The sequence below is a fragment of the Phyllobates terribilis genome, unplaced genomic scaffold (assembly GCF_046119375.1).
Source record: "Phyllobates terribilis strain yellow unplaced genomic scaffold, ASM4611937v1 Scaffold_7__3_contigs__length_470593459, whole genome shotgun sequence".
In the NCBI taxonomy this organism is placed as follows: domain Eukaryota; kingdom Metazoa; phylum Chordata; class Amphibia; order Anura; family Dendrobatidae; genus Phyllobates; species Phyllobates terribilis.
In genome coordinates, this window is record NW_027362767.1 from 237,677,396 (window position 1) to 237,692,439 (window position 15,044).

At 46.6% G+C, this 15,044-nt stretch overlaps 1 protein-coding gene across 8 annotated transcripts in view; it reads left to right on the top strand.

The window, feature by feature from the left end:
• HUWE1 (HECT, UBA and WWE domain containing E3 ubiquitin protein ligase 1) overlaps positions 1–11,814 on the top strand; it is a 72,963-nt gene extending 61,149 nt beyond the window's left edge. For 4 of the 8 annotated variants that reach the window (XM_073639879.1, XM_073639880.1, XM_073639884.1 and 1 more), the window contains 17 exons: positions 1,332–1,851; positions 2,394–2,500; positions 3,120–3,276; positions 3,361–3,493; positions 3,575–3,807; positions 5,261–5,388; positions 5,777–5,858; positions 5,947–6,102; positions 6,195–6,440; positions 7,717–7,834; positions 8,010–8,150; positions 8,227–8,514; positions 8,738–8,843; positions 9,436–9,553; positions 9,661–9,842; positions 10,135–10,325; positions 10,899–11,814. In XM_073639879.1, the coding sequence (XP_073495980.1) occupies positions 1,332–1,851; positions 2,394–2,500; positions 3,120–3,276; positions 3,361–3,493; positions 3,575–3,807; positions 5,261–5,388; positions 5,777–5,858; positions 5,947–6,102; positions 6,195–6,440; positions 7,717–7,834; positions 8,010–8,150; positions 8,227–8,514; positions 8,738–8,843; positions 9,436–9,553; positions 9,661–9,842; positions 10,135–10,325; positions 10,899–11,001 (3,009 nt within the window). In that variant the 3' untranslated portion in view covers positions 11,002–11,814. The remainder of the gene's footprint in view (positions 1–1,331; positions 1,852–2,393; positions 2,501–3,119; positions 3,277–3,360; positions 3,494–3,574; positions 3,808–5,260; positions 5,389–5,776; positions 5,859–5,946; positions 6,103–6,194; positions 6,441–7,716; positions 7,835–8,009; positions 8,151–8,226; positions 8,515–8,737; positions 8,844–9,435; positions 9,554–9,660; positions 9,843–10,134; positions 10,326–10,898) is intronic. The other 4 variants (XM_073639882.1, XM_073639885.1, XM_073639886.1 and 1 more) reach the window with 2 other exon arrangements.
• The last annotated feature ends 3,230 nt before the right edge of the window (positions 11,815–15,044 follow it).

Consider the following 15,044-nt stretch of genomic DNA (forward strand, 5'->3'; position numbering starts at 1 on the left):
GTGAAGAAGAAAACTGTCATATCGTTTATCTTTTTGGTGCAAGTATTTTTTTATGCCCTGGCGATGCAGTGCAAAAGCTCTAGTAGGTCTTCTTGGTCTTTGCTCAAAAGCGGCCGGTACGTGACTGCTGCAGCGGTCACACTCCAGACCATTGGCATCAGGGCTCATGTCATTGAGCTGCAATGCCAGTAATACCGCCTGATACTGCTGAACCACAGAAGATTATGTGCTCTGCTGCCCGTAAACTTAGTCCAGGCATCGCTGGAGCGTCTGTTCTGTATCGCAAGGGGAGAGATGATGATGATAAAGTGTATTTTTTTTTCTCTCCACATGGTGTAAGTATTATGCTATGGAAGAAATGTTGTTTTTTTCTAAAGCCAGGGTAACAACAAGTATTATGCTTCAAATGAATGTCGAAACTTGGATAACATGGCGTGACCTATGGTTTTCAAAGTCCATTTTTGGTAATTTGGGGACACTGTAAACCATGGGGTATAGACTGTTGCTACTAGAAGGCATGACCCAAAGTAATTTTCAGTTGTCTCTGAGCTTGTGGGCAGAGACTAGCTGCTCAGATGTCACCTATACACAGCTACATAGCAAATAGAGATATGAGAAGCAGAAACATAGAAGATGTACAGTAGTACTGAGCAGTGTGGCTGTGAATCCAGCTCTGCTTGCATCTTGCTGTGCATGGTGCTACTCCCTCCTTCTTCCTCTTCTTTCACCATAGAGTATATTAGGAGCTGTAACCTGTCACCTCAGTGGGCTGGCCGTCTGTCTTACTTTGACCAAGATGGATTTGAGCTGTTTTACCATGTGGATGGTGATTGCAGGGGGAGGGGAAGAAATGGTTCATGAGTGGAGAAAGGAGCAGATCTATTTTATATATTACAATATTCACCTATAGTATTGTTTTTTGCAAAGTTTCCTGAAACTAAAGGGACCAGTTAATGAGTCTTTAAGGGAACCTGTCGGACAATCCCTGCTGTCCAAACCTACGGGGTGCATGAATTGCAGCCTGGCTGCACAATTATGTTATTCTCTGAACCATTCTGGTGTTTTAGAGCTTGCAGACCCGGCCACAGAGCAGACTAGTCCTGCTCTGCCCCTGGCCGCCTCTTCCCAGCGTCGCTACATGTGATTGACATGGGTCTCTTCCCATGTACATGCAAGGAGCGACTCTGGGAGGAGGGATTAATTTGTAATGTTATCATAGGAAGAGACCTTGGTTTTTCAGGCCTGATCGTACATGTGGTATGTTGGTATCATTTGGCGTTCAGGAATTTTATAATTTTTGATCCTCTTACAGTGTTTTTTTCCCTCCTCAGGTGTTCCCGAGCCATTTCACACAGCAGCGGACCAAAGAGTGCAATGTAGAAAACAGTGAAAATAAAGAGAGGAGCATAAAATTGACTTGTAGCCCCTGTCCCTCTCAGTCTGGTAACAGCGGGGCAAGCAACATCTCCACAGACTTCTGGGACTTGTTAGTTAAGTTAGACAATATGAATGTGAGCCGTAAGGGGAAGACGTCTATAAAGTCTGTGCCGGTGAGCTCCGGGGGAGAAGCGGAAAGCTTGCAGTGCAGCCTGGAGGCCTCTCCTTTGGGACAGCTCATGAATATGTTATCTCATCCGGTCATTCGACGGAGTTCGCTGCTCACTGAAAAATTGCTCCGACTCCTCTCCCTTATATCCATCGCCTTGCCCGATAACAAATTACCAGACAGTTTGGCTAATGCCACTAATGCAATTGCACCAGCCCCTGCCCCAACGCCTGCGACAGTACCAGTACCTCTTCCTGTACCCGCTGTAACTGTGCCAACAGTTTCCAACACAAGTGTTGTGTCCAGTAAGTATTTAATGCAACGGCTCAATTCAAATTGGGACCCTGTCTGATTTCTTTCACCGTTCTCCTCTGTTGTCTTACTATTGGTGCGGGATGGACCAGTGTACTCGACATTGCAGCAAACAAGGCACCGCTCTGCACCCTCTCCAGCTATTTCAAGGGCCAGAGTCGTACCCTCTGGGATCTGATATAAATGGTCTGTTCTAAGGAAAGAGTCAAACTTCTGTATGTCATGGATGGGGATCGCAATGCTTGGACTGGCCGGCGGCTCTCCCCACCTAAGCGTGACAGCTGCATAAAAATACATGCTGTCACGCTACTGTCGGGAGAGCCGCTGGTCAGTCCGAGTGTTGCGATGTCATCCCTGGCCGAGTTATACTAGCCGACTGACTCTTCCCTAAGTTTAGGGGATCAGAACTATGATCCTGCAAAATCGGTACTAAGTGCCTAGACACATTCACCCTGGCGAAGCACTTCTGTCATCTAAAGCTGTACTAATCATAGGAAATCACAATACAATTTTTTATTTTTTTTTACTTTTAAAGCTGTCGTAAAAAGTATGAAGTCTACAACAAAGTCCAGCGAGTCCAATGCATTGGATAAAATGGCCATTTCCGGACTCACGGAGAAACAGCTGCAGCTTTCTGTGGAGGTAAATGTGTCCGTGTTAGACTAGCGAGCATTTAATTTATTCTTATTGTGCTGCCTTTTTAACTTTGACCCTAAGGACAGATATGTTCACCTAAACGGGAGATCTTTTTCATTTTAGCTCATCGCCAAAATATATATTTACTATTTTTTTTTGTTAATAATGATAACACTATTTATTCTTATGGTTACTAGTTTGTTTGTTGTTTTTTTTTTTTTTTTTTTAATATAACAAATATGAATACTAAAAAATGTTTTATTACTAGTTTTATTTTTTTATTAAAAATGAAGCTTAAAAAGAACTATATTATTTTTCTATTTGATATTCTAAAAAATACTAAATAGTAACAATAAATAATTTTCTTGTTTTTATAATAAAATAAAAAGACAAACTTTTACTAGTTTTATTTTTGTATTTGTGTGTGTGTATGTATATACGTGTGTGTATAATATATGTATAGAGAGAGAGATATTGATAGAATATTTTTTTTTTTTTTTTTTTTTTCTCCACTGTGATTTTAGGAAATTGGCAAAAATCTAAATACAACAGCACAATCTGACAATTGTCTTTTCTATGGAATTACATGACTTCCCCAGTACTACGTGTCTTTCTTTCTCTCCAGGTGTTAACATCTCATTCGTGCTCAGAAGAAGGATTGGAGGATGCCGCTAATGTGTTGCTTCAGCTTTCCAGAGGAGACCCTGGGACCCGAGACACTGTATTAAAGCTGCTGCTCAGTGGGGCCCACCATTTAGGATATACTCTGTGCAAGCAGATCGGTAAGGAGTATTGTCTGTAGGACCCCCGTGGGTTTGGTTCTAGTCCTGTGTGGTCATTAATTTTGCTTACATATTCTTCCCTAGGTACGCTGTTAGCAGAACTGCGAGAGTATAATCTGGATCAGCAGAGGCGCATTCAGTGCGAGGCCCTTTCTCCGGACGGCATGCCGGAGGAGCAGCCACATAACACCAAGGCAAAGGGCAAGATGCAGAGCAGGTAAGTGTCACGTCTGTGATTATTTTAGGGCCACAAACTACTTATTCCTCATTTTGGGCATAATTCAATCTAAAGTGTCAGGTCTCTCCCCACTCCATCTCTGCGATCCAGGTTTGACATTGCAGAGAACGTGATCATCGTAGCTTCACAGAAGAGACCCCTCGGGGGTAGGGAACTCCAGCTACCGTCAATGTCCATGCTGACGTCCAAGACCTCCACGCAAAAATTCTTCCTGCGAGTACTACAGGTTATCATACAGCTCAGAGATGACACCAGAAGAGCCAACAAAAAGGCCAAGCAAACCAGCAGACTAGGTGGGCACGTTTTTCCTTTTTAGGTCCTGTGCACACATTGCAGATTTGCTTGTGAATTTTTTACCTTCCGGGATCCTTGGCACGGCTTTTGGGTAATTAAAAGCCGAACCAGGGATCCCAGAAGGTAAGATATTTGCGAGCCTCCTGTCCAGCGGTCTCTGAGCACTGACCTGACCGACATGCCATGAGCCTCCTGTCCAGCGGTCACCGAGCACTGACCTGACTGACATGCCATGAGCCTCCTGTCCAGCGGTCACTGAGCACTGACCTGACTGACATCCCGTGAGCCTCCTGTCCAGCGGTCACTGAGCACTGACCGACATCCCGTGAGCCTCCTGTCCAGCGGTCACTGAGCACTGACCGACATCCCGTGAGCCTCCTGTCCAGCGGTCACTGAGCACTGACCGACATCCCGTGAGCCTCCTGTCCAGCGGTCACTGAGCACTGACCGACATCCCGTGAGCCTCCTGTCCAGCGGTCACTGAGCACTGACCGACATCCCGTGAGCCTCCTGTCCAGCGGTCACTGAGCACTGACCGACATCCCGTGAGCCTCCTGTCCAGCGGTCACTGAGCACTGACCGACATCCCGTGAGCCTCCTGTCCAGCGGTCACTGAGCACTGACCGACATCCCGTGAGCCTCCTGTCCAGCGGTCACTGAGCACTGACCTGACCGACATCCCGTGAACCCTCCTGTCCAGCGGTCACTGAGCACTGACCGACATCCCGTGAGCCTCCTGTCCAGTGGTCACTGAGCACTGACCTGACCGACATCCTGTGAGCCTCCTGTCCAGCGGTCACTGAGCACTGACCTGACCGCTAGTCGATCTTTCCAACTCTTAATTGAAACCATCAATTTATCATTATACAGAGATTGCAAGAAATCCAAATCTGGTAGAACTTTTTGCAACTTGTGTGTTGCGGTCGTGCAAAGCAACAAAATGACTGCTCAAACCAAATACAGGCGCTCAGCATACTCATGGCATGGCTCAGATTTTCAGTGCACTTTCTTGATTTCCATCTAGCTCAGCCCTTCATTGTTGCCTATAAAGCATCGCTGTCAATCCAAAGAGGAGGGCATAGAGGCACTGAACTACCTGGCCACATCAGGGGTGCATTGAGCTTGGTTTGAACAGTCGCTGTGTGCCGACAGACTCCCTATAAAACACACAAGCTATAAATCTCTGCAGTGATGAAGAAAGCACAGTGTGCGTGTGAAGGATGCCGAGATTTATTTCTCGCAGAACCAACATTTAGGACGATTATATAATTTTGGTTCGAAAAGTCGTTTTGTTGCAGCAAATAGCGGAGCGGTGTCAGACGTTGCTCATGAGACAAGCGTGCTGAGTAAATTGTACAATGAGCGTTGCGATGTAAGTTAGGCGTGCATCTGTTGTGCATCCAGTCCCTGTCGTGGACCGTGTTTTTTCTCACGGATGTCGTCTTCTTGCAGGGGCTGCCAGTCTGGTCTCGGCTAGCAGCATCCAGGCCGCTGTGCAGCAGCTGGAGGCTGAGGCTGATGCCATTATACAAATGGTACGTGAGGGTCAAAGGGCGCGGAGACAGCTGCAAACTGCAACGGTTAGCATGATGACTGGCGCTGGCAGAACATTCATCCTTAGTTTGTTCCCCTCCCTCCTTTTTTTTTTTTTTTTTTGGATTATTAATCGGTTTCTATTCACATGTGTTCCCCCTCTTTTCCACCGTCCTGTGTGTCCATAGCCTCGTGGTCCCGTCTATCCTCTTTACATCCCAGTTTCGTGCATGGTTCATTAACGGAAGCGCCTTGCTTTTGCGGACAAAGCGTGCGGCGTCTACATGGTTGGCATGGCATCTCATACTCTTGTGCTGCTTTTGTGTACCCTCCATCATCCTCCTGTCATTACTAGTCTCCTTACACTTCCTCCACGTCTCTTGCCCTTCGCTCGCTCCGGCGACAGGTCTGACGAAAGTTTATTGGTCTGTTCAGGCGGAAGGCTCTGCTCGGAGGGAGGAATCTCCTATGGATGTTGACCAACCCTCACCAGCCACACAAGATGCCCAGTCCGTTGGTCGGTATCCGGATGAGTATTGTGCGTGGGTTACAGGTTGCGCTGGTTTCTTCGTGGGATAATCCGTGGGTCTTGTCTTTATTTCTAGGCTCTGAAGCATCTCAGGCCACTGAAAAGAAAGAGGAAGAGCGCCTCCCGGAGCTGCCCCTGCTGAGCGAGCAGCTGAGCCTGGACGAATTGTGGGACATGCTGGGAGAATGTCTAAAGGAGCTGGAGGAGTCTCACGATCAGCATGCAGTGCTAGGTACCCGGACCGCAGGCTTCAGGCCGCACTCTTGACTTTTCTAGATTTCTACCAATATTTAGTGTCCTCTTTTCTTCTCGTCTGTTCTGCAGTTCTCCAGCCGGCCGTAGAGGCGTTCTTCTTGGTCCATGCAACAGAAAGAGAGAGCAAACCTCCTGTGCGGGACACACGGGAGAGCCAACTGGCTCACATAAAAGATGAGCCTCCCCCATTATCGCCAGCACCCCTCACTCCCGCTACACCTTCTTCCTTAGATCCCTTCTTTTCAAGGGAGCCCTCAGCTATGCACATCTCATCCAGCCTGCCTCCTGACACTCAGAAGTTTCTACGATTTGCAGGTAAGAATGTAGTTATCATTTTAATTTTTTTTTTTAAAACCTCATAGATCCTGCAGTTTCAGGTCCTAAGAGCCACAATGAATGCTCAAAAAGCCGCCCTTAAAAATGCAGATGTGTACATGCTAGTAGACTTTCTCTTGAGCCTGGACACCCCTCTACGCGTGTCTCTTTGAGTGATCGGTGGTGGTCTCAGGACCTGGACCCCCACAGATTTGGTAGCGCCTATCGTTAAAGGGGTATTCCCATCTCCAAGATCCTATCCCAATATGTAGTAGGTATAATAATAATAATATTAACAAATAACTCCATTTGGAAATGTAGTATAGTTCTTCTGATAAGCTATGTCGTATAGAAATGTATAGTTCTGATTTATGTCGCTTACCCCATGTGCAGGGCATTGCAGTAGCTTAGGTATCCATGGTTACAACTACGCATATAGTGACAGTTGTTAGTAGTTGTAACCATGGATATCTAAGCTACTGCAGTGCCCTGCACATGGGGTAAGCGACATAGCGACTCAGAAGAACTATACTACATTTCTAATTGGAGGCATTTGTTAATATTATTACTCCGGTTACATTTTGGATACGATCGTGGAGATGGGAATACCCCTTTACAGTAATAAGTATGAGATTTTTAAAGAGTAACCGTCATTTTAATATTTTTCATAAATCAATAAGTGCGTATGAAAATAAGATATATTACAAAGTTTCTTATCAGAGAAATCTGCTTCTTCCTTTCTCCTCCTGGACTGATTTATCATTGTCAAAATTCTCAATTCACTGGTAAAATGTGTATTCAGTGAGAACAGACTTTCCCATTACTGAGACAGGATATGGCAGTTGGTGCTCATAAAGCTCTATGGAGAACTTTCAGCAGAATGTCTGTCGGCCTCTAGTTCCTCCCTCTTCCATAGAATTTTATAAGCACCAACTGTTGTCTTTATCTGTTATGTGAACAGCTGTTTTCACTGAATGCAGATTTTACATGTATTTTTTTTTACCTATGAATTGACAGTGAAAGATCCATCCAGGAGGAGAAAGAAGCAGATTTCTCTGGTAAGATAGATTATACAGTTTCTTATTTTCACATACACTTTAATAAGTGGGTTTTTTTTTGTTTAGTCAATGGGAAATCCATTCAGTCTGCGCAAAAATGATGGGGGGGAAGCGGTTTGCTTTCATACCTCATGTGAGATATGGAATATGTTGTGTTTTCCTTGTATATAAAGAAATAATATACACAAATGTAATATATTTTTGTGTCCTTCCCCCAGAGACGCATCGCACTGTGTTAAATCAGATCCTCAGGCAGTCTACTACTCACTTGGCTGATGGACCCTTTGCCGTTCTTGTTGACTACATTAGGGTCCTGGACTTCGATGTTAAACGCAAGTACGTATGATCCCAAAGATGCTAGTACCCGGTGATCAGTGGGGTGTGCCGGGCCGATAATGATGACCTATCTTACAGTTTCGTAGCACTGGACGACCCCTTTAAATTCGTTCTATAATGTACAGATCCTACTGAAGTCAAAAGTTTTTAAAGAATTCTCTTTGGCAAAATTTAGATATTTCCGTCAGGAGCTGGAGCGACTAGATGAAGGATTGCGGAAAGAGGATATGGCCGTACACGTGAGACGAGACCATGTGTTCGAAGACTCCTACCGAGAACTGCACAGGAAATCCCCAGAAGAGATGAAAAACAGACTGTAAGTGACAACGAGCGGATAATTCATTGCAGAGTGTGATGTAGAGAAATGCTGACTATTTCCCCTCTCTCGATAGGTACATAGTGTTTGAGGGAGAAGAAGGCCAGGACGCGGGTGGGCTTCTCCGAGAGTGGTACATGATCATCTCCAGGGAAATGTTCAATCCCATGTATGCTCTGTTCCGCACGTCTCCTGGGGACCGAGTCACCTACACAATCAACCCTTCCTCTCACTGCAACCCCAACCACCTCAGCTACTTCAAGTTTGTCGGGCGGATAGTCGCTAAAGCCGTGTACGACAACAGGCTCCTGGAGTGCTACTTCACTCGGTCGTTCTACAAGCACATCTTGGGCAAATCCGTCAGGTAGGCGGTCACGCTTGGTACGCCACTTCAGCCAGCACCCAACATCTGTACATCGTACAGAACTATGGGAGTAATAGCGGTTTAAGGTAGCGTCCACCTTTGCAAAATAGCCCACCATTTTGTGTATGCAGCTCTTATTCTTAAACTGTACATTTTTTTTTTTTCCCCCTTTTCATCTTTCCGCTGCTTTCTGCTAAAGCCATTTTGTCTGCTTGCCTTGCAGATACACTGACATGGAGAGCGAGGATTACCACTTCTACCAGGGATTAGTGTACTTGCTTGAGAACGATGTCTCCACACTGGGATACGATTTAACTTTCAGCACTGAGGTGAGTAACTAGATATGTTAGCACCTCGTTTAGATGTGTAGTCTCTGGCCTTACAGCTCTGGTGGCCACCAAGGTGGCAACTATTGATTTGCTCTACTTATAGGGAACCCGTCTTGATTTCCATACTTTTTTGCAGCTTAAAGGGAACCAGTCATGTCCCCAAATTCTATTAATCTTCATGTAAACAGTCTTACAATGCAAAAGCGCAGTCACCAGGGGAAAATGAACTTTATTCCTCCCGGTAGCTGCCGGCTTCATACATTAGGATGGATGACGCGTTTAGAGCTTTCACATAGAAGAACATTGATCATTAGATTAAGCAATACAGGGAAATCTCTCCTTAAAAAAACACAACATATCCTTAGTCTAGACCTGAGTTTCAGTTCCAGGGTGTGCCAGCCATCTTTGAGAACGCCATTCCTCTATAGAAAAAGTTTTATGCAACTTTGGTTGGTTGCAGACTTTATATTTTATTAATAAAAAGTTGAGCAGGCTGTAGAACTTTTTAAAGTTTTTTTTTTTTTTTTTGGTTTATTTTTAACATATTGTTTTTGTGTGAATAGTCCCAGAGATTTTCCTTTGTTAATTTTAGGTTCAGGAATTTGGTGTCTGTGAAGTCCGTGACTTAAAGCCGAACGGTGCAAATATCCTGGTTACCGAAGACAACAAGAAAGAATACGTTCACCTTGTGTGCCAGATGAAGATGACCGGTGTGTCACGTGCTGCCATTACTGTGCATTGGCCGCTTTTATACATTGTGATGTCCACAAGTTCTGTGCATTTAACAGAATCCTTTCTGTCTCCCCATCTTTTTAAGGTGCAATTCGAAAGCAGTTGGCAGCTTTCCTAGAGGGATTTTATGAAATCATCCCCAAGCGTCTCATCTCCATCTTTACAGAGCAGGAACTGGAGTTACTCATTTCTGGTTTGCCCACCATCGATATTGATGACTTGAAATCCAACACAGAGTATCACAAGTATCAGTCTAACTCCATACAGGTGAGGACAATTGGTCGGCACCTCAGGGGGGCAGCACAAATCTTCCATTCTGCCCCCCCCCCCCACACACACACACACATAATAGACTAATATCGGCCTATAGTCTAATGTGTATGGGGCCTCCCAACTCTGCCCCTCCAGTCGGAGGTGATAAGGATCCGGCATGTCTGGATAAGTCACCACCAGGAGAGCGAGCACAGCGCTCCGGTTTATGGAAAATTCTGGAGAGATGGATGGCTGCCAGCTATCTCTTGGTACTGATCACTTGCCTTGCTGCTTTGTTTTTCCATAGATTCAGTGGTTCTGGAGAGCGTTGCGCTCCTTTGACCAAGCAGACAGAGCCAAGTTTCTTCAGTTTGTCACTGGAACATCCAAGGTTCCCTTGCAGGGCTTTGCAGCTCTGGAGGGAATGAACGGCATTCAGAAATTCCAAATACATCGAGATGACCGGTCTACGGATAGGCTGCCATCAGCCCACACATGGTAAGAGTCAACCCAGCAATACACAGTGATCTCACAAAACACCTCTAATTTCTCTTGCTATAGCTTCACTGCTGCATTATATCATACGTAAGGGGTTATTCCCATCTTAATGAATGGATTGTTGGACAGGGCTTATAGAAATGAGCTCCTTTGCAATTTACTGTTTATTAAAATTTGCAGCCGTTCTTGAGATATTAACGTTTTACAGCTCGTTGCCTAGGGAACCGACCACCGCTGCTGCCTAACTTGCAAGCACTGAGCTGAAGCTGGCCAGGATTAGGATATAACCACCCTGAATATACCCCAGCTGCATGAATCCTGGCCAGCTTACAAGCTCAATAGAAAATAACTTGTAAGCACTGCACATGCTTGACCACTATTGCTGTAAGACAGTGGTGGTCGGTCTCCAAGGCAACATGCTGTAAACTAAACGAAAAGTGTTAATATCTCAGGAACGGCTGAGAATTTTAATAAGCAGTAAATTGCAAAAGTGCTTGTTTTTACCATATCTATGCGTGTAGATTAGAATAAGCCCCTTTTAATAATTACTTTTATTACTTTCCCCTCTCCCAGTTTTAACCAATTGGACCTTCCGGCGTATGAGAGCTACGAGAAGCTACGTCACATGCTGCTTTTGGCGATTCAGGAGTGCTCCGAGGGGTTCGGCCTCGCTTAGGATTTACCCCGTCGCATATGTTTTTTTTTTCTACTGTTGGACATTAAAGAGAGCAAAAACCAAGCCATGCATCTATCTCGCTCACCCTGCTGGCACCGAGAAAGAGGGACTTGCCTTCTAAAAGCTGCCACGTGTCTCCGCGTTCCCTTCCAACGGCGAACCGGCCATGCTGAGACTTGAAACACTGCTCTGAGGAATGTAGAGAACGGAGAGGAGCAGGGGGGAAATGATATAGTATATAAATATATTTTTTTCTTTTTTTTTTTTTTTTTTTTTGCTTTTCTTCAGTTCTGCCTAAAGAAGAAGAGTTTTGGCTCTTCTAAAAGAAAAAGAAAAAAAAACAAACAAACCTCCAGATGCAGGGTAGAGAAGCTGGTGAAATGGTTTAAGAGTTCTATAAATATGTGAAAAAAAAATGCAAAGAACCAGCAAAAGAGGAAAAACTAGAGCACTCATTAAGAAATAGCCACTATTCCAATGCTTTTTTTTTTTTTTCAGCTTCAATTTAAAATACTGAGGTGTTTACCTGTAAATAAACCACTGAAAGGAAATACCCTATCAATACAGTTTTTATTTCACGCCCTCTGGTGGTGGACAAAGGAATCGCAAAGGGGAGGAAAAAAAAATTAAATGGATGAGTTGTAGGTGGCAAATGCAATATATGAGGTTCAATAACACCCCAGGGGCTACTGGTAATATACCCAGTGTATAGACTCTGCAAAAGCCCTATCCTAGAGAGAACAGAAAACTGCATTATAGGATCCAATGCGGCACTTACACTTCAGTGGGACAGTACAGTGTACAAATAGATAACATATGGTCCAGCCAAGGTTTATATCCCCTCCCTTCTTACCCGTCCCCCTGATATTTATTCATTTCTTTTCCTTCCATCATGATTTTGGGTTTGGATTGCTAGGATTTTCTGTTTTGGATGTTTTTTTTTTTTTTTTTTGGAATTTCTCTTTAAAAATAAATGGAAAAATAAAATTAATGAAGAAATGACTTTACTATAATATAAGCGTTTTGCTGCAAGTTTAAAAAAAAAAACGCTGGGAGAGATGTGGCTGCCATGGCTGTAAAGCGTTGTGGGAGGGGGCGACATTAAGCCTGGCAATATTGTCCCCACGTTTTAAGATTCACTCCCCTCCCCCCCACCTCCTAACATGCTAGTCGTTCCTAGCGCACCACCCACATGCTGTGCACAACATAATGCACTTGTGTCTTCGTGACTGCTCAGAAGGAAGGAGTGGATGGAAGTGGTTCAATAAAGGTTTAGTTTGAAAAGCCAAAAAAAGTTATGCCTTGTGTTTGTTAGTATGACTACTTTTTTTTTTTTTTCACCTAAATTATCTACTGGCACAGGAAAGAGGGGTAGATTTCTGAAAAGAAAAACTTGGGTGAAGAATTAAGCCTATCATACTATGGATTGTTTTTAGATCAATAGCTCTCCACAACAGTGTCTGATCTGTGGGGCTCATGGTATAGAGCAGATGCTGACCAGAATTATACTGAAACTTTTCCCAGAAACCGATATATAACTTTTTTTTTTTTTATGGATATCACTGGTGTTTCCGTAAGAGTCCAGTGGGCGGTCCTATTAGTGTTTGTGTATGTAGCGATAAATGTCAATCACTGAATAGCCCTGCCCACTGGACTCCTACATACAAATACCAGGGATTTCAATAAATTAAAGTTTTACTGAAACTTTTCCCACAAAAAATGTCAGTGTGATCTGTTCATCCTGTTCTATAACATCCTGCCGCAGATGAGACGCCATGTTCTATATGACCGGCCCCATTTAAGAATGAATGACAGGAGCAGTATCATCTACTTGTTACAAAAAGTAGTAAATGTTCTGGTATTGATCAGCTGTGACGGGTAACAAGACAAGTTATCACCAAGGACCCCAAAGTCCAGCGCAAGAAATACTGAGGTGTTTGTCCCTCTTTAGGCCACGTTCACACATTCAGTATTCGGTCAGTATTTGTAAGCCAAAACCAGGAGTGGAACAATCAGGGGAAAAGTATAATAGAAACAAGTCACCAATTCTCTATTTATCACCCACTCCTGGCTCTGTCTTACTCAGTATTTCACATCAGTATTTGTGTGTGAACATGACCTTTATAAGTCTCCTCCGGCCTGCAGGGGCTATAAATGCCGCCTAGTGCGGATGAGCAAATCTATTCCCATAGTCCGTGGCCTCAGGACCAATCTCCAAAACTGAATGGCGCATCTTTTGATTTGTACGTGCGATATGACGCCTCATCAGAAAAGATGTCGGCAGGTGCTGTAATTTTGCAGATTCCTGCTGTGGCTGCTGGCCCCTACTATCTGCTCCTCTATATTATACCAGACCCAGGGCAGCGCGCTCTACCACCAGGTGCTCTGGCACAGGACGGCGCGATCTACCACCACGTGCTCTGGCACAGGGCGGCGCGCTCTACCACCACGTGCTCTGGCACAGGGCGGCGCGCTCTACCACCACGTGCTCTGGCACAGGGCGGCGCGCTCTACCACCACGTGCTCTGGCACAGGGCGGCGCGCTCTACCACCACGTGCTCTGGCACAGGGCGGCGCGCTCTACCACCACGTGCTCTGGCACAGGGCGGCGCGCTCTACCACCACGTGCTCTGGCACAGGGCGGCGCGCTCTACCACCACGTGCTCTGGCACAGGGCGGCGCGATCTACCACCAGGTGCTCTGGCACAGGACGGTGCGCTCTACCACCAGGCGCTCTGGCACAGGACGGTGCGCTCTACCACCAGGCGCTCTGGCACAGGACGGTGCGCTCTACCACCAGGCGCTCTGGCACAGGACGGTGCGCTCTACCACCAGGCGCTCTGGCACAGGATGGCGCGCTCTGGCACAGGATGGCGCGCTCTACCACCAGGCGCTCTGGCACAGGACGGCGCGCTCTACCACCAGGCGCTCTGGCACAGGACGGCGCGATCTACCACCACGTGCTCTGGCACAGGACGGCGCGATCTACCACCACGTACTCTGGCACAGGACGGCGCGATCTACCACCAGGCGCTCTGGCACAGGACGGCGCGATCTACCACCAGGCGCTCTGGCACAGGACGGCGCGATCTACCACCAGGCGCTCTGGCACAGGACGGCGGAATCTACCACCAGGTGCTCTGGCACAGGGCGGCGTGCTCTGGCACGGGGCGGCGCGCTCTACCACCAGGCGCTCTGGCACGGGGCTGCGCGCTCTACCACCAGGCGCTCTGGCACAGGACGGCGCGATCTACCACGTGCTCTGGCACAGGACGGCGCGATCTACCACCACGTACTCTGGCACAGGACGGCGCGATCTACCACCAGGCGCTCTGGCACAGGACGGCGCGATCTACCACCAGGCGCTCTGGCACAGGACGGCACGCTCTACCACCAGGCGCTCTGGCACAGGACGGTGCAATCTACCACCAGGCGCTCTGGCACGGGGCTGCGCGCTCTACCACCAGGCGCTCTGGCACGGGGCTGCGCGCTCTACCACCAGGCGCTCTGGCACGGGGCTGCGCGCTCTACCACCAGGCGCTCTGGCACGGGGCTGCGCGCTCTACCACCAGGCGCTCTGGCACAGGGCGGCGCGCTCTATAACTGGGATAGTCAGCTCTGCTACATCTGTCCCCCTCAGTGGTTTTCCTGTATGATGCAGGCTCCACTGCTTCCAATTTAATAGAAGACACTTTTATTTTTTTATTTCCACCATCCCTTTCTGCCTGCTATACAGTACACTGCCTCTATGCTGCACAGATTTGCACGATGCTTCCTCCAGTGCGGGAGCTGTCGTGACCTAGAAAAACCGGCTTTGGTTTCGGGTTCATTATACAGCAAAATCTGAAAAAGGGGCACAAGTAACGGCTGCTCCGTCCTGGCCCGTGACCTTACGCGATAAAATAGCGGAAATGTAAAGCTCGCTGTAATCATCGGAAGCCGGAGCAAGGACAACACGACCACTACGCGCAACCGAGCAAAACTAGTGACCCCGCCCAGCAGCGCAGAGTATATATAGTCACCTGACTATTAAGGCCACGCCC